Genomic DNA, 18,589 nt, shown 5'->3' with positions numbered 1-18,589 from the left:
ATCATACTGCTGCATTGTTCTAGGACCAATCAGACTGCTGCATTCTGAATACTATTGTTCTAGGACCAATCAGACTGCTGCAGTTTGGATCCTATTCAACTCAGTACATAACACCCTTAGTCATGCTGGCCACATGACCCGGAAGCTGTACGCCGGCTCTCTTGGCCAATAAAGCGAGGTGAGCGCCGCAACCCCAGAGTCGGTCACGACTGGACCTAATGTTCAGGGGTCCCTTTACCTTTACCTTTACTAATTAACACTGTACCAAAGGTGCTATTCATGTATAAAACACATAAAGGGGGTCCATATAATAGGAAAGGAGTCTGCATGGCTGGCCAAGCCCAGGCATTGTGAAGCCAATACAGGCCAGCATCACCAACATCAGAAAGTTAACCAGAAGAATCTGAAGAGAACCCATTGTATATGAGTAGCTGTTCCTGATTCCTATGCAGACATCTGAGCGCAACACCAGGAGAGGGGCTAATACATGGGTAGGCAAACTAAGGCCTGGGGGCCAGATCCGGCTCAATCGCCTTCTAAATCCGGCTCGCGGACTGTCTGGGAATCAGCATGTTTTTACATGAGTAGAATGTGTCCTTTTATTTAAAATGCATCTCTGGGTTATTTGTGGGGCCTGCCTGGTGTATTCATATGAACAGAGTGTGTGCTTTTATTTAAAATGCATCTCTGGGTTATTTGTGGGGCATAGGAATTTATTCATTTTTTAAAAAAATTCAAAATATAGTCTGGCCCCCCACAAGGTCTGAGAGACAGTGGACCGGCCCCCTGCTGAAAAAGTTTGCTGACCCCTGGGCTAATAGCACAACTTCACACAAATCCTCATCGATGAAAAGGGTTTATTTAAAGGGCATTTCATCATCAATCCTCCAGCTATGCTGAACAGAAAGTGATAACAATGGTAGAAGCTGAAGGAGGAAGGTTTTAATTAAAGATACAGCACTCCCTAAAAGCTTATAAAGTCATACGCTTTTAGCCATTAGTTTAGCTTTAAATAAAAGCAACTACTGGTTTTGTGAGTAGATATAACACACCCATGAGCCATGTGCCAGTGACCCAAATGCTAAATTTTGAATTTAATAAAATCACTGCAAATTCCACTCAGAAATCAAGCATAGGAGTTGTTAAATCCTCTTCAGGATAGCACAAACAACACAGTCATTTCCTGTTGTCCAGCCCTAATATGGTTGGCACAAGCTGGACAATGTTGACATGTCACTATTGGATACGCAGAGAGCAACTCTAAGTAAGCATTGTACTTAAATTGCATGGCAGTTGCTATGCAGGGTAGGTACTTTCATGTGAGAAAAAAATATTCTGTCAAAAAAAAGGTGCCATGTTGAAATGAATCAGGACACACACCCCTTTCAAAAACAAAGAGGGGAATGTTGGAGAAATTAACAATTTCATAAAATTGTATCATTTTGATCAGGCACAGGCAAACTCCAGCCCTCCAGATGTTTGGGACTACAATTCCCATCATCCCTAGCTAACAGGACCCGTGGCCAGGGATGATGGGAATTGTAATCCCAAACATCTGGAGGGCTGGAGTTTGCCTATGCCTGATTTTGATGATTCTGTTTTCTTATTAGGCTATGGCCTAGCTAAACTAAAAGGGCCTGTTCATTGCCTACAGACAGCCACCCAATCTTAAACAACTCCTAACCCACAATAATACTACTACCAGACTTAAAACGGACACTGGCACCAGAGCCTGCAATAAACCCAGATGCCAACTCTGCTGCCACATACACCCGGACAACACCATTACTGGCCCCAACAACATCACACATACCATCTCGGGACTATTTAATTGCTCATCGTCTAACATTGTGTATGCCATCAAATGCCAACAGTGTCCTTCAGCTCTCTATATTGGACAAACAGGCCAAACCTTACGCCAAAGGATAAACAGACATAAATCCGACATCAGGAATCACAAGACAGAGAAACCAGTAGGAGAACACTTCAATCTCCCAGGGCATTCTATACAAGATCTCAAAGTAGCTGTTCTATTACAAAGGAATTTCAGAAATAGACTGGAAAGAGAAGCTGCTGAATTGCAACTTATTACCAAACTTAAAACCATGGAGAGACCTGGTCTGAACAAAGACATTGGATTCTTATCTCATTATACATGACAAAGCCATTTTTCACCTTCTCACCCCTTGCTTTTTCCTGTAAGACCTATTGCAGTCGTTAAGAGTCGTCAACAGGCTCATCACAGCTATCTGCCAATCACCCATTCCCACCACCCTTCTGAGTAATACCCCTCCCCACCTTCTCACTATATAGAAGGGTCTGGTGACTTCTGTTTCAGTGTATCTGAAGAAGTGTGCATGCACACGAAAGCTCATACCTAGAACTAACTTAGTTGGTCTTTAAGGTGCTACTGGAAGGAAGTTTTTTTCTTTTATTTTGTTTTGACTATGGCAGACCAACACGGCTACCTATCTGGGCCTGTACCTGTCTTTTACAGTACAGAACTATGGCGTGTGGTCACTGGACTCTAAGGGGACTAGACTAGTCCCCTAAATGTTCCCCAGTGCCTCCTTCCCAAAGCCCGGGAAACTTCTGCCCAGCATTGTAGGCACAATGCTCCCGTGCACAACATCAGGACATCACAATGTCACACGCATTACTGCTCCCCTATGAAAAATTTCACCGCAAGCCACTGAGTACAGAACTAGCTGCTTTTAGGTACTGTACATAGTGAATATGGACGCAGGTGGCGCTGTGGGTTAAAGCCTCAGCGCCTAGGGCTTGCCGATCGAAAGGTTGGCGGTTCGAATCCCTGCGGCGGGGTGCGCTCCCGCTGCTCGGTCCCAGCGCCTGCCAACCTAGCAGTTCGAAAGCACCTCCGGGTGCAAGTAGATAAATAGGGACCGCTTACCAGCGGGAAGGTAAACGGCGTTTCCGTGTGCGGCTCTGGCTCGCCAGAGCAGCGATGTCACGCTGGCCACGTGACCCGGAAGTGTCTCCGGACAGCGCTGGCCCCTGGCCTCTTAAGTGAGATGGGCGCACAACCCCAGAGTCTGTCAAAACTGGCCCGTACGGGCAGGGGTACCTTTACCTTTACCTTTATAGTGAATATCCATTCCAGAGCACTGAAAAGAATAAACTGTTAGAATCAATGGTGGCCACTGTATGCATGAAAAGAGAATCGGCTGGGCATGGCAACTGTGATTAATCTTGAATTGTTTCGTAGACAGATGAAAGAGGACACTGGAAGACTTTTAATGAACAGGAAAATCAGTCAAAGTCTTCACAAAGAAAGACACTGAAAAATTGTTGTATGCAATCACATGGTATTATAATGAGGGCTAATCTGAAGAGCCAAATGGTTTTGATTGGTTCAGGATGGTGACGTTGCATTGCAACAATTAAGATTGCTGTGATCCTTTGATTGGTGAATAGAACAGACTTGTGTAACCTGGAAATATATTTTAAAAATTAATTTGGGTTCAGTGGGACTTACTCCCAAGCAAGTAAGTATATTATGGCAGGAAAAAATACTTTTGCCCCTGTTCCCAAACTCTGGTGGAACAGGGCCTGAAACTTGAATTACTTGGATTCATATTCATAACGTTCCTAGGAAACTTGCACTCATTTTGGAAAAGGAAAGTGGTATCAAATTTACTCATCAATTATGTCGTTAACTCATCCCACTAATCCGCTAGGAAGTATGCTGTTTTTAATTTATCCTTCTGTTCCCCCCGCCTCTGTTAAACAGAAACTCTGCTCTATTGACAAAGGAGGTGTTTATTTGGACATTGTGATAAATTTAGGTGGGAACTGAATCTAGCCACAAGCCATTTTTATCAGGCTTAAGCAAGAAGAGGCATTTCCACTGAACTGAAAATGACTCCAGTTCAGCCTTCTTATGGCAGGGCAAGAACCTCCATATAGGGATGAGAAAGAAACCCAATTCAGTTTGCATTTAAAGGTAAATTTAAATAATTCGCAATTTTCAAAATGATCTGCACGCCTATGAATTTTGTAGCTCTCCAGCTATGTAATGTACAAAAAATTGCACACACTAGGGTCAAGTGTGCATATAAATGCAAACATTAGTGAAAATAACATACAGAAATGCAGAATGTTAGCAGAATGTGCTTTGCAAAAATGCGCCTGTTTGGAGAAATTAACACTATAAAATGCTGGTGAATTTTCATGAAAACCTTTTTTTAAAAAATTGCAAACTAATGTAGAAATCTGGAGAGCTGAACTTGAGAGTGGAAAAGTGAGAAACTGAGCAAAACCAAAGCAGACCTATTTGCCCACCCCTACCTTCAACACAGGGGTGCGGTGATGCTGTGGGTTAAACCACAGAGCCTAGGACTTGCCAATCAGAAGGTCGGCAATTTGAATCCCCGCAACGGGGTAAGCTCCCGTTGTTTGGTCCCTGCTCCTGCCACCCTAGCAGTTAGAAAGCACATCAAAGTGCAAGTAGATAAATAGGTATCGCTTTGGCGGGAACGTAAACGGCATTTCAGTGCGCTGCTCTGGTTCACCAGAAGCAGCTTAGTCATGCTGGCCACATGACCTGGAAGCTGTACGCCGGCTCCCTTAGCCAATAAAGTGAGATGAGCGCCATAACCCCAGAGTCGGTCACGACTGGACCTAATGGTCAGGGGTCCCTTTACCTTTACCTTCAACATATGAGCAATTCCCATTTCCTTGTTCCTTTTTACTGGTCCCTAGAAAATCGAAATGCTGAAGATAAACATTTCCCAAACTGGTGCCCTCAGCCCTAGTCAGGATGGCCCAAAGTAAGGGGTGATGGGCATTGGACTTCAACAACATCTGGAGGGCACCAACTTGGGGTAGCTGCTCTACAACAGTGGTCTTCAACTGGGCGAGACCTGAGACACACTGCTGGCTCCCAGCCTGTTATGGACCAGACTTGGGCTGGTCATAATCTCTCTGTCTAACTTACCTCACATAGTTGTTGTGAGGATAACTAGGGAACCACGTGCACTGCTCTCTGAGCTTGTTGGTGAGGTGGCGAGAGAAGTAAGTCATGATCAGGAGTGCAAGAGCAGGAAAAAGGAATCTCTGGCCCTTCATATGTCCTTTGACTCCTACTCCCAACAGCATCAGGCAGCCTGGCCATTGGTCAGGGCTGAGGAAGTGGGTGTCCAACAGCATTTATAAAGCCACAGGTTCAGCATCAGGGAGAGAGGGAAGGATAGAGGTAGGCAGAGAGACAAAGAGAGAGAGAACCTTACAGTAGTACCTCGGGTTAAGTACTGTATTTTTTGCTCTATAAGACTCACTTTTTCCCTCCTAGAAAGTAAGAGGAAATGTGTGTGCGTCTTATGGAGTGAATGCAGGCTGCGCAGCTATCCCAGAAGCCAGAACAGCAAGAGGGATTGCTGCTTTCACTGCGCAGCTATCCCTCTTGCTGTTCTGGCTTCTGAGATTCAGAATATATATTTTCTTTTTTTCCTCCTCCAAAAACTAGGTGCGTCTTGTGGTCTGGTGCGTCTTATAGAGCGAAAAATACGGTACTTAATTCTTTACGAAGGTCTGTTCTTAACCTGAAACTGTTCTTAACCTGAAGCACCACTTTAGCTAATGGGGCCTCCTGCTGCTGCCGCGCCACCAGAGCACGATTTCTGTTCTCATCCTGAAGCAAAGTTCTTAACCCGAGGTACTATTTCTGGGTTAGCGGAGTCTGTAACCTGAAACGTATGCAACCTGAAGCGTATGTAACCCAAGGTACCACTGTATAAGTTTTTAATAAAAAATTGGACTAAACTGATGCAGTTTCGAACCAGACACACTTTACTCTTGGGTTTGGCTTTTTCTTTTGCCTTTTTCAATGGGCATATCATTTTGTTATGCTCTCAGAAACGATAAAAATGAATTTTTAAAAATGAGGAAAGCAGTAAGTGAAGTGGAAAAACAGTGGAGAATAAAGTAGAGGATGGCGGGAAGCAAATTAAGTTCGGCTCTGCAAAGATATTGCTCTGTCAGGAAACAGAGGGAACTCATGAAGGTTTTATTGAAACATGCGGGACTTCCTTTGATTCCTCTCTTTCTCTCTCAGACAAATAGACTTTTTTTTTTTCTAGAATCCACGTGAAGCCTCCTCCCTTTCTTCTGCTATCCATTCGAAGGCACTGTCTTTCCATTGTTGTCTGAAGCAGTGGCAGGATCAGCCGCCACTTCTTCCTTCCTAAAAATAACAACTGGAGGCATGATTTAAAATAAAACAATGAAAACTACCCTAGACATTAACAATGATGCTTGGATTTTATTAACCCATCCATTGCACAAGACATGCACCAGCAGAGGGAGATTATTGTGGAACTAATCATTAAGGAGAGTTGTAGAATGAAAACAAACTCTTTGCCTCAGGGCAGAAAGTGGCATTGCCCATCATGTCTCTCTCCATTTAATATACTGTTTAATATACCTTGAGATTTTCTCTGAAGTTGGTGCACTGTTCAAACACCATTCAGAAAGTTTACTGGGTGTTTCTCTACATCAACAATGTGTTCCAGCTTTACTCTGGTAAATATTCAGATCAGACTCTCTTGACTCAATATGTCGGCACATTTTTATCATTCCAGTGCTCATGGGATTCTACTTTATTTTTCCCTTTGCTTGGAGGAGCTATGGAACAGCCCCAGTAAGAATGAATTTGTGTGGCTGTTTTGCTACAGCCTGCTGTTTTCTCTCTTTGCCTGGTTTTGCAGCAAGCTCACAGCAAATGTGCTGCCATAAAAAGGTAAAGGTAAAGGTACCCCTGCCCGTACGGGCCAGTCTTGACAGACTCTGGGGTTGTGCGCCCATCTCACTTAAGAGGCCAGGGGCCAGCGCTGTCCGGAGACACTTCCGGGTCACGTGGCCAGCGTGACATCGCTGCTCTGGCGAGCCAGAGCCGCACACGGAAACGCCGTTTACCTTCCCGCTGGTAAGCGGTCCCTATTTATCTACTTGCACCCGGAGGTGCTTTCGAACTGCTAGGTTGGCAGGCACTGGGACCGAGCAGCGGGAGCGCACCCCGCCGCAGGGATTCGAACCGCCGACCTTTCGATCGGCAAGCCCTAGGCGCTGAGGCTTTAACCCACAGCGCCACCTGCGTCCCATCACAGCAAATGTGCTGCCATACTTGAGCACAAATAATTGATTTAAGTGAAGCCAAGAAAGAGGAGTTTTCAAGGCATCATTGGCAGATTTGGGCTTTCTGAGTTTTCTGTTCGGCTGCGTGCAAAGCCCTGCATGACCTTGGAGTCAAAGGGGGAAGGGAGATTACTCCAGTGGGATCAGAGCCAGGGCTTTTTCGGCTGTGGCCCCAATCTGGTGGAACACTCTGTCACAAGGGACTAGGGCCCTGCGGGACTTGACATCTTTCCGCAGGGCCTGCAAGATGGGGCTGTTCCGCCAGGCCTTTGGCCAAGGCACAGTCTGACCCCCTCTCTCCTTCTGTAATCCCCATAGAACTCTAACCCAATGGTTGCCATTAATTTGATTCTGAATTGATTTTAGAATGTATTTTAATTAATTGACTGTGTGATTTTATGTACACTGTGCTATTTTTACTTGTTGTTAGCTGCTCTGAGCCCGACTTTGGCCGGGGAGGGCGGAATACAAATAAATTTTTATTATTATTATTATTATTATTATTATTATTATTATTATTATTATTACTATTAGACAGCTGCTGCGGTTTCTGCCCCTTCCTCCCCCTCTCTTTCTCCTGCCCCTGATAGGCTTTCTACCTCTGGCTCTTCTCTTTCCCTCGAACCTGAGAGCCAGTGTGGTGTAGTGGTTAAGAGCGGTGGACTTGTAATCTGGTGAACTGGGTTCGATTCCCTGCTCCTCCACATGCAGCTGCTGGGTGACCTTGGGCCAGTCACACTTCTCTGAAGTCTCTCAGCCTCACTCACCTCACAGAGTGTTTGTTGTGGGGGAGGAAGGGAAAGGAGAATGTTAGCCGCTTTGAGACTCCTTAAAGGGAGTGATAAAGCGGGATATCAAATCCAAACTCCTCTTCTTCTCCTCCTGCCTCCCAGCCTCCCTCCTCCTCTGACCCGTCTTCAGAGTCCACTCCCATGATGCTGGCTGTGAGTTTTCCTCCTCTGCTGCTTCCCTGGGGAGTTCTTCAGCAGGAGACGCCACTGCTTCCCTTCACCCAGCCAGTACCTCACAGATGTGGAACAGATATTATGTGGCACCTGTAACTGTGCCAATTCTGCTGATCAAAGGGGTTGAATGGGCACATGCGGGGCAAAGCAATCTCATAGGTACCTGGGTCCCAAGTTGTTCAGGGCTTTGTATAGTAAAAGTAACACCTTGGACCTGCAAATCAGCAAGCAGTGCCGATCTCTCAACCTCTCTCCTGTCAGCAATCACCCTATGTGTTAAATCTTTGGTTTTCTGCATGCGTGTGATACGGCCAGCACTGACACTGTGCCCTGCAAAGGAGGCAAGACCCTCCTGAGGGATTTCAGCTGTGAAGCAGAGACTTGTGAGGTTTTTGGAGGGAACTGAGGTTTGCAGGTGGAAAGCAAATTACTAAGCAATCTTGGCCCATCCCTAGAGCAAATAAAGGCCGGACCAAATAAACCTATTTGCTTCTCTGACATTTGTCATCGTTTCTGAATCTGGGAAAAAGGCGTCCCCAGCAGTGCTGTAGGGGTAGATCAAAAGACAAGAGCCCAAAAGAAACCTCACAAAAACATAACTGTGTAAATAAAAGGCTCTGTTTGCAAGTGTTTGGGGAACTTGGTTTGCATCTTGCCAAGAGAATGTGTACAGCTCTTTGTTTCCAAATAAGCAGCTCCGTATGCGTGCCGATCGGACTAGCTCTGAGCTAAAACGCAGGTTGGTTTACATGAATGCTGCTGTCCAGTGCAAAAATAATAATTTTCTTGAGTTGGAAGGTTGAAGGGATGAGGGAGTATCTGATGCGGAGTTGGAAGTGCAACAGCAGAGATCATTTCGTTTGTATCTTTAATTGTTAATTCTGTTAAGTATTAGAGTCAACTAGCCAACAATGGTTCCGTGTGAAAATTTGATTCCTTCAGTGCGCTATATGTGGGGCCTCCCTTGCGCTTGGTCTGGAAACTTCAATTAGTGCAGGATACTGCAATATGGTTGCTACCAGGAGTGAGATCCTGTCAGCATGTCTCACATCTGCTCAGACAATTGAAAGGAATTCATATTTTAGTGGGGCAGCTCCTAAACTCTAGAACTCCCTGCCTATTGACATTTCGGAGGTTTGAATCCCCATGACGGGGTGAGCTCCCGTTGCTCAGTCCCTGCTCCTGCCAACCTAGCAGTTCAAAAGCACGTTGAGGTGCAAGTAGATAAATAGGTAGGACTCCAGCGGGAAGGTAAACAGCGTTTCCGTGCGCTGCTCTGGTTCGCCAGAAGCGGCTTAGTCATGCTGGCCACAAGACCTGGAAGCTGTACGCCGGCTCCCTCAGCCAATAAAGCGAGATGAGCGCCGCAACCCCAGAGTCAGTCACTACTGGAACTAATGGTCAGGGGTCCCTTTACCTTTACCTTACTTTCTTTGTATCCTTTTTCAGCACAAGCAAAAACAAACAAAACAAAAAAACAAAAAAACAAAAACTGTTTGGAGAAACCTGTCTGCCTTTTAATCTGTAATATTATCTTATAGTACATATTTTCAACTGTTGTTTTTATTCGTATTCATATTTTTTAAAACCTTGTTTTTAACTTTCTTGACAATTTTTAATGTGCATTTTATATTATTTGCAAAACTCTGGGCCGAAAAAGGTCCCCTACCCTTATCTAGGAAACAAAAGAGTGCATTTTATAGGTTACTAACTTTAACTACCAACTCCAAGTATTGCATAGAAAACGTGATTATTGCTACAGACTGCAGCTTCACAATTTCATTGCTAAGTGACTCTGCAGCATCACCTAGTGGTTCTGGAGACCAGCAGGAGATTTTCTAATACTTTTTAAAAAAAAAAAACAAAAAAACTTCACTTTGCTCCATCAGAGAAACTATGGGCTGTCTTAATAGCAGGAGTGGCTTTATTTGTATAAATCTTCTAAGTATGCAGCCATAGAACCAGGCAGAGGGCCTTCCCAGTAGTAGTGCCAGCCTTGTGGAATGCCCTCCCATCAGATATCAAGGAAATAAGCAGCTATCTTATTTTTAAAAGACATCTGAAGGCAGCCCTGTTTAGGGCAGTTTTCAATATTTAATGCTCTACAGTGGTACCTCGGGTTACATACACTTCAGGTTAACGGAGTCTGTAACCTGAAGCGTCTGTAACCCGAGGTACCACTGTATTGTTATTCTAAAGGCAGGAGATGCAGCCTTCATGCTGAAGCTGGTCAGTGGCTGGATGGGAGACCATCAGTTGGTAGAACATGAGACTCTTAATCTCAGGGCCGTGGGTTTGAGCCCCACGTTAGGCAGAAGATTCCTGCATTGCAAGGGGTTAGAATAGATGGTGATGATTCTATGGTTGCCTTGAGCTCCATAATAGAAGACACGTAGGATGTAAATGGAGGCAGTGAGAGATTTTACTTTCTTGGGCTCCATGATCACTGCAGATGGTGACAGCAGCCACGAAATTAAAAGACACCTGCTTCTGGGGAGAAAAGCAATGACAAACCTAGACAGCATCTCAAAAAGCAGAGAAATCACCTTGCCGACAAAGGTCTGTATAGTTAAAGCTATGTTTTTCCCACTAGTGAGAGCTGGACTATAAAGAAGGCTGATCGCCAAAGAATTGATGCTTTTGAATTATGGTGCTGGAGGAGACTCTTGAGAGTCCCATGGACTGCAAGAAGATCAAACCTATCCATTCTTAAGGAAATCAGCCCTGAGTGCTCACTGGAAGGACAGATCCTGAAGCTGAGGTTCCAAGACTTTGGCCACCTCAAGAGAAAAGAGAAGAGAAGATTCCCTGGAAAAGACCCTGAAGTTGGGACAGATTGAGGGCACAAAGAGAAGGGGATGACAGAGGACGAGATGGCTGGACAGTGTTTTCGAAGCTACCGACATGAGTCTGACCAATCTGCGGGAGGCAGTGGAAGACAGGAGTGCCTGGTGTGCTCCGGTCCATGGGGTCACAAAGAGTCAGACACGACTAAACCACTAAACAACAAGGATGTAAATGTAGTAAATAAAATAAAAGCACAGTGATAGCAGCTTGTTCCCAGCTAAATCGGAGCCCTGAGGATCAGCAATCAAAATACTCACAGGGAGATCTGGGTTTGCTACAATGTCAGGGTTGGCAGAGACTACCAGTACCACCTATTAGTTGAAAGGCCACTATAGAGGTGGCACTGGCGGGTGGCGGGTGGCAACAGATCTAGTCTCCAAGGAGCATGCCATAGCTGTGGCTGCTGCCATGGTAGCAGGAAATGCATTCCTTGGAGGCCAGCTCTGCTGCCCCTATGGATCCTGCCGCCTGAGGCAGCTGCCTCGCCTTGCCTCACGGATGAGCCGGCCCTGTTTCACACTATGGAGAAGAGTGCTAAATACTTTCCCTGATCCCACCAAAGATGTCATTAGCTCCATAGGGGAAAGCATACAGATACAATCCTGGGGTGTCTTTTTGTTTTCCCCTCTGTGGAGCCGATAGCACTTTTGGGGGGTGATTGTCAGGAGGCATGCTATTTAAATTGGGAACAGAGTGGAGGGAAACAGTTAAATATCCCCTCGATTAGTGCCACTTCCCTGTTCCTTCGAAGCAGCCTTGTGAAGATGCTAATGATTAAAACACCTTTTTAAAAAATGCCTAGTTTAGCCCTAAGGGAAGTTTTGTTTCAAGAAAAGGAAGAGGGTTTAATAATAATAATAATAATAATAATAATAATAATAATAATAATAATAAAGCTCAGATGAATAAAGCAAAATTTCTCAGGCAGCATGAAGCACTCAGCAGACTCGTTTGTCGAGTTTCTTGATAGACCTAATTTGCATCTCTTTATGTACATATTGGCTCTAAAATGGATTCTCCAGTCACAGGGCAGTCGGTTTCTGTCTCCCTGCTCCATCTCAGATCTCCCTGTGAGTATTTTGATTGCTGATCTGTGTCCAGTTCTGGGCACCACAGTTCAAGAAGGACACTGACAAACTGGAACGTGGCCAGAGGAGGGCAACCAAAATGGTCAAAGGCCTGGAAACGATGCCTTATGAGGAACGGCTAAGGGAGCTGGGCATGTTTAGCCTGGAGAAGAGGAGGTTAAGGGGTGATATGATAGCCATGTTCAAATATATAAAAGGATGTCACATAGAGGAGGGAGAAAGGTTGTTTTCTGCTGCTCCAGAGAAGCGGACACGGAGCAATGGATCCAAACTACAAGAAAGAAGATTCCACCTAAACATTAGGAAGAACTTCCTGACAGTAAGAGCTGTTTGACAGTGGAATTTGCTGCCAAGGAGTGTGGTGGAGTCTCCTTCTTTGGAGGTCCTTAAGCAGAGGCTTGACAACCATATGTCAGGAGTGCTCTGATGGTGTTTCCTGCTTGGCAGGGGGTTGGACTCAATGGCCCTTGTGGTCTCTTCCAACTCTATGATTCTATGATTCTATGATTCCATCTCTCTCTGTCTTCTCCATGCCTAGGCATCTGCTCACCTCAGTATTGGGGACTTGTCTGCTGTTAAGGCAGCAGGTGTGCTCAGTTATTGGCCTTGTGACCTGGGAAGCTGCAAGAGGGAGAAGATGAAGGGGTGGTCCTGTTGAGCAAGCAGGACATCTTGCCCAATGGCAGGGTTGGTTACGATCGGTGTCAATCAACACCGCAGACAGGCTTGACCTGCTCGTTCTATTTTATTATATGTGTTTTTGGAACCAAAAAGCTTCCTCCAGTAACCTTAACGTAACTTTCAGAAAGATTTTTGTTCCGGAAAAGGGAAGCACTTGTACGCGAAGAGACATATTTGGTAAAGGAAATAAATTAACTGAACTCCTGAGCATGCGCAGAGCGACACACTCTCTCTCTCACCAACTGGCCACAGGACGGTCACATGCTCTGGTGGAGTTCAAAGGGAACCTTTCCTTTTAGAGGTAAACCTTTGAGCTTGTGACTTTGAGACTTTGCAACAAGCACCTCATAATTCACTTTCCATGTGGTCCAGCAAGGCATTAAGGGGTTTTTTTGTCATCAAGCATTTGGGTGGTAAATATGCTGGTTTCCCTACTAGTCCACATGACTTACAGAGTTTAGCATGGACTGTGGAGAATAGGGAACAGGGGGGAATTTTTCACTTAAAGGCAAACCTAATCCACATTTTCCGAATCAACATCTAAAACGGAAACACAGCCCATCCTTCAAACCCACAGTTCCCCAAAGTTTGCAATGCAGCACTCAATTCACTTAACGTGTACAAAAACCCATACAGTGGGTGAAATGTGCATATAAATTCACATATTGGTGCCTTAAAGCAGGGGAAATTGCTTTGCAAAGCGTGTCTGCCAATGTCTCTGCTAGGGAAAACGGCATACAAAAATGTATTTAATAGGAGGCATTCACAGCAAAATGCTTATGAATTTTCAAGATGACTTTTTTAAGAAGGGAATTGCACGCTGATGTGGGCAAGTGGAAAACTGAACGTCAGACCGGAATCTGAAATGGACACATTTGTCCATCTCTGGCACAGAATGTTAGTGTTTTGGGGCACCCTGGAGATCAACAAGCCCACCCCCCGGTTTTAATCCAGAATCTGCAATGCAGACTGCACCTGCAGAATCTATCCAGCCTTGGCTTAAATATGCATGGGTGGCTTTCTGCTTATCCCTCAACAGATGAAGCCAGAGTTGAGAGTTTAGTGAGTTATGTGACCTAGAAGCAAAGCAGCGAGCTGGAGAGAGAGTCAGAGCAATGTTTGAAAGCAATGTTTGATTTCTGTTTGAATCCAAGGCTGCAAACTAGTGGAAAAAGAAGAGAATTGTGGGGGTGCTGATGCTGTGGTCCCCTCCGTCGTAGGCTTGGGTTGAATATATATGTAAATAAACCATCCATCATAAAGGCATCACAGTCTTCACTGTGACTCATTTCCAAAAGAAAACAGGAACTCTGGCTAAGCACCTGAGATCCCTGGAATCTCACGCCTCTTGAAGATTGGGGTGGTGAGCAACAATATATTAGCTCCCTGAAACAGAAGTGCTTCCTTGGGGAGGGGGGAGATGTCTGGGTCCAGACCAACAACTGATTGACAACCGCACAGTTGCCCATGTAGCACGTTAAGCAACAGCCTTTATATATTGTTTGTTTCATAGAATCATAGAATCATAGAGTTGGAAGAGACCACAAGGGCCATCGAGTCCAACCCCCTGCCAAGCAGGAAACACCATCAGAGCACTCCTGACATATGGTTGTCAAGCCTGTTTGTTTGTTTGTTTGTTTGTTTGTTTGTTTGTTTGTTTGTTTATACCCCGCCCATCTGGCTGGGTTACTCAGCGCCCCACCTCTGAAAATCTACCTTCTTTAAGCGAACAAACAGATAACAACAACAACAAGAACAAAAATAACAACAACAACAAAAATAGCAACAACAACAACAACAATTTTTTATTTATACTCCGCCCATCTGGCTGGGTTTCCCCAGCCACTCTGGGTAGCTTCCAACAGAATATCAAAATACAATAATCTATTAAACATTAAAAGCTTCCCTAAAGAGGGCTGCCTTCAGATGTCTTCTAAAAGTCTGGTAGTTGTTTTTCTCTTTGACATCTGGTGGGAGGGCGTACCACAGGGCAGGTGCCACTTCCGAGAAGGCCCTCTGCCTGGTTCCCTGTAACTTGGCTTCTCGCAGCGAGGGAACCACCAGAAGGCCCTCAGTGCTGGACCTCAGTGTCTGGGTAGAACAATGGGGGTGGAGACGCTCCTTCAGGTATACTGGCCCGAGGCCGTTTAGGGCTTTAAAGGTTAACACCAACACTTTGAATTGTGCTCGGAAACGTACTGGGAACCAATGTAGGTCTTTCAAGACCGGTGTTATGTGGTCTCAGCGGCCGTTCCCAGTTACCAGTCTAGCTACCGCATTCTGGATTAGTTGTAGTTTCCGAGTCACCTTCAAAGGTAGCCCCACGTAGAGTGCATTGCAGTAGTCCAAGGGAGAGATAACTAGAGCATGCACCACTCTGGTGAGACAGTCCACAGGCAGGTAGGGTCTCAGCTCGCGTATCAGATGGAGCTGGTAAACAGCTGCCCTGGACACAGAATTGACATGCGCCTCCATGAACTGTTGTGAGTCCAGAATAACTCCCATGCTGCGTACCTGGTCCTTCAGGGGCACAGTTACCCCATTCAGGACCAGGGAGTCCTCCACACCAGCCCACCTCCAGTCCCCGCAAAACAGTATTTCTGTCCTGTCAGGATTCAACCTGAATCTTGCTATTTTTCAAAAAGCCGAATGAAACTTCCTTCTTCCCAAGATCTCCTGAGGTTCCTGTGCATCCACATCATTAAAGTCTTGGAGTTCCTCCAGACTGCTAGATTGTGGGTTTTTGTTTTTTTGCTTTTGTTTGTTTTTTGTTTTTTGTCTTTTGTCTTTTGTTTTTTGTTTTTTGCGGCTGCATTCTGCAACATTCAAGTAGGTAGCCATGTTGGTCTGGCACAGTAGAAATATATTTTAAAAATGAATTTTTTTTCCAGTAGCCCCTTAGAGACCAACTAAGATTGTTCTTGGTATGAGCTTTCGTACCTGGAGAAGTGTGCATGCACACAAAAGCTCATACCAGGAACAAACTTAGTTGATCTCTAAGGTGCTACTGGACAATTTAAAAAGGAAAGAAAAGTATATACTGGTATTTATTCTGCAACATGTCATTGATGCAATAATAGAAGAAGAAGAAGAAGAGTTTGGATTTGATATCCTGCTTTATCACTACCCGAAGGAGTCTCAAAGCAGCTAACATTCTCCTTTCCCTTCCTCCCCCACAACAAGCACTCTGTGAGGTGAGTGGGGTTGAAAGACTTCAAAGAAGTGTGACTAGCCCAAGGTCACCCAGCAGCTGCATGTGGAGGAGCGGAGACGCGAACCCAGCTCCCCAGATTACGAGCCTACCACTCTTAACCACTACACCACACTGGCTCTCAATGTATTAGTGGTGGATTTAAACAGGACCATCTACACACCATTCCATTAGCTGTTCTGCGATGCTTCCGCAATGTTGCTGTGTTATTGGTGCCTAGAAGGTCACTCTTGGACCAAAGTACAACAAGAGTGGGACAAGAATTAATCAGACTGTTTGCGGTACAAAGAGTTGCGGGATTTCAGCAGGATGTTACAGGCACACACTGATGGGCAATGATGTGGTATGTCTGCCCTGAAATACTTGCAGACACAGCCAGTATTGAAAGAGGGATTGTGTATAACTGCCTCAATACCTTCATGAGCACAAATGATCTTAACTATGCATCGAAGTTCCCATTGTGTTGGCGGTATCTACCCCTGGTAAGTCTGCACAGGACTGCAACCTTAAACTAATCTAACAGCCATTCTCTCTTAAGAAAAGCCTTGCATATCATGCAGGGAAGGGCTTAAGTAGTTTTCTGGTCTCCATTCAGGTCTTTAAAAATGGAATCCTAGAAATAACTATTAAGGCTCCATTCAGAATAAGGGAATTTCCCTTTAAAAAATGGGAAACGTTGACAGCTATGAGCTGGATGTACCCGAACCCCACAGTTTTAACACATTCCGATTTCTGCATAGGACACGGATTTATGCAGGTCTGCGTAGTACCAGACTGTGGGCTAAACAGTGGAATCTTACAAATGAGTTCAATGACTTTTACGCCCAGGAAATTGGCATAGTATTGAAGGCCCAAAGATGCTTGGAAGTTGTCAGTCAGATTAAGCTAAAAACAAAACAAAACTTACTTCAGAGAAAGAGAACAAAAACTAATCACAACACAGCATTTGTTGGCATACTGCCCCTATTCCTGGAACTGGTTTATTTTCATCCACTGTCCCCCATCTCACAATCTCCCCATGTAACCCAGAAAAGGAGACTTACTTTTGCAGCTTCTCCATCGTTCCGCTCTCCTCAACCCTTGGTCCGCTAAAGGCTGTGTGTTCTGCAACTAATCCGAAGGCATGTCATCGCTGCCGCTGCTGCCACCAACTATAGGATTTGCCAGGAGTTAAGCCTACCAAGATATCAGCCACTCCGGCAGGGTGGGGCTGTTTAAACATATGACTGCGCTTTTCTCATTCAGTACAAGAATGCCCAGGACCATGAAATTAAATGAGGCGCTGTAAAACTAGGCAGATTTGGCATTTTCCTTCAGCGGGATTGTGAGATAAGCATCAGATTGCTCATTGTTTTGGGACGTTTAGATCAGTTCCTCCAGCAGCCTCTGACTTGATGTGTGCGGAAAAGCACCTTTGCAATGCTCCAAATCTGTTTCACTGTGAACATTTGTGGGCATAGCTCTACAACAGGGTTTCCTAAAGTGGGGGGGATGATCCAGGGGGGCAGTAGTAGCCTCGGGTGCAAGTTGGGGAGGGGGCATTAAATGAAAATAGGAGGGCAGTGGAAGCATAAAGAAGAGAAGAACAATTTGAAAAACCGTTCATACTATACGTGTTTCCTCTGTTGTGCATTGATGCTTACCCAGCAACAATGCTTCCCCTGGATCTTGGGGTCATGCTGAAGGCAAGGGGTTTTCCTGGGCTTTCTGGCTTCACTCGGTTGGGATAGCTCAGTTGGTAGAGCATGAGCCTCTTAATCCCAGGGTTGTAGGTTTGAGACCCATGTTTGACCACAAGATTGCTGAATTGCAGGGGAATGGACTAGAATTCAGCGGTTCTCAACCTGTGGGTCCCCAGATGTTGTTGGACTACAACTCCCATCATCCCTGACCACCAGTCATGCTGGCTAGGAATGATGGGCATTGTAGTCCAACAACATCTGGGGACCCACAAGTTGAGAAACACTGGACTAGATGAATCTTGGGGTCCCTTCTGACTCTACAATTCTATGGATTCTATAGCTGTCTAAGTGCTTGCTTTCCATCTGCTCAACAGGTATATATGCAAATGAGCCAATTATTGCAACAACAAAAAAAAAGCCACTAAAACGCTCCAGAGCTTTCTGTCATAGAGAATGTTATAATTATTGCCGGGGTGATGGAAGAGCAAGCAAATGACAGTGTACACAACTGTGATATATGAAGCTTCTTGACTAATATAAAATAGGCTCAACGATTTAACCACCCTGAGATCGCTAGGTATACGGGTGTGTAAATTCAATAAATGAAATGAAAATCAGGACCAGAAAGTGGATCGCAGCTTGCCTTCCTATTTGGCCAATGGCAGGAAGGCTGTGGCGCCAGCCCTGCCCCTGGGGTGGATTGGACTGAGCTGGCAGGCTTCATTTTGGTCCACCCCATGGGTTTTAATAAATAATTTTATAATTTCAAGCTTCAAGGTGTCTTGAACAACACCTTTCTTTACTATGTTGTAGGACGTAAGGAGAAATAGAGATATATAAAAGAGCACAAATTTGTTCCTGACTCTTTCTGTACACTCCCAGTACGTTTCCAAGAACAATTCAAAGTGTTGGTGCTGACCTTTAAAGCCCTAAACAGCCTCGGTCCTGTATACCTGAAGGAGC

At 45.1% G+C, this 18,589-nt stretch overlaps 1 protein-coding gene across 1 annotated transcript in view; it reads right to left on the bottom strand.

The window, feature by feature from the left end:
- FER1L6 (fer-1 like family member 6) overlaps positions 1 to 17,083 on the bottom strand; it is a 120,401-nt gene extending 103,318 nt beyond the window's left edge. The window contains exon 1 of the mRNA XM_079984092.1: positions 16,988 to 17,083. Coding sequence (XP_079840218.1) covers positions 16,988 to 17,004 — 17 coding nt within the window. The 5' untranslated portion in view covers positions 17,005 to 17,083. The remainder of the gene's footprint in view (positions 1 to 16,987) is intronic.
- Between the last annotated feature and the right edge of the window lie 1,506 nt (positions 17,084 to 18,589).

The sequence above is a fragment of the Podarcis cretensis genome, assembly GCF_951804945.1.
Source record: "Podarcis cretensis genome assembly, chromosome: 7".
Classification (NCBI taxonomy): domain Eukaryota; kingdom Metazoa; phylum Chordata; class Lepidosauria; order Squamata; family Lacertidae; genus Podarcis; species Podarcis cretensis.
The sequence above is the reverse complement of the archived record's forward strand: the minus strand, read 5'-3'. Positions and strand labels throughout refer to the sequence as shown.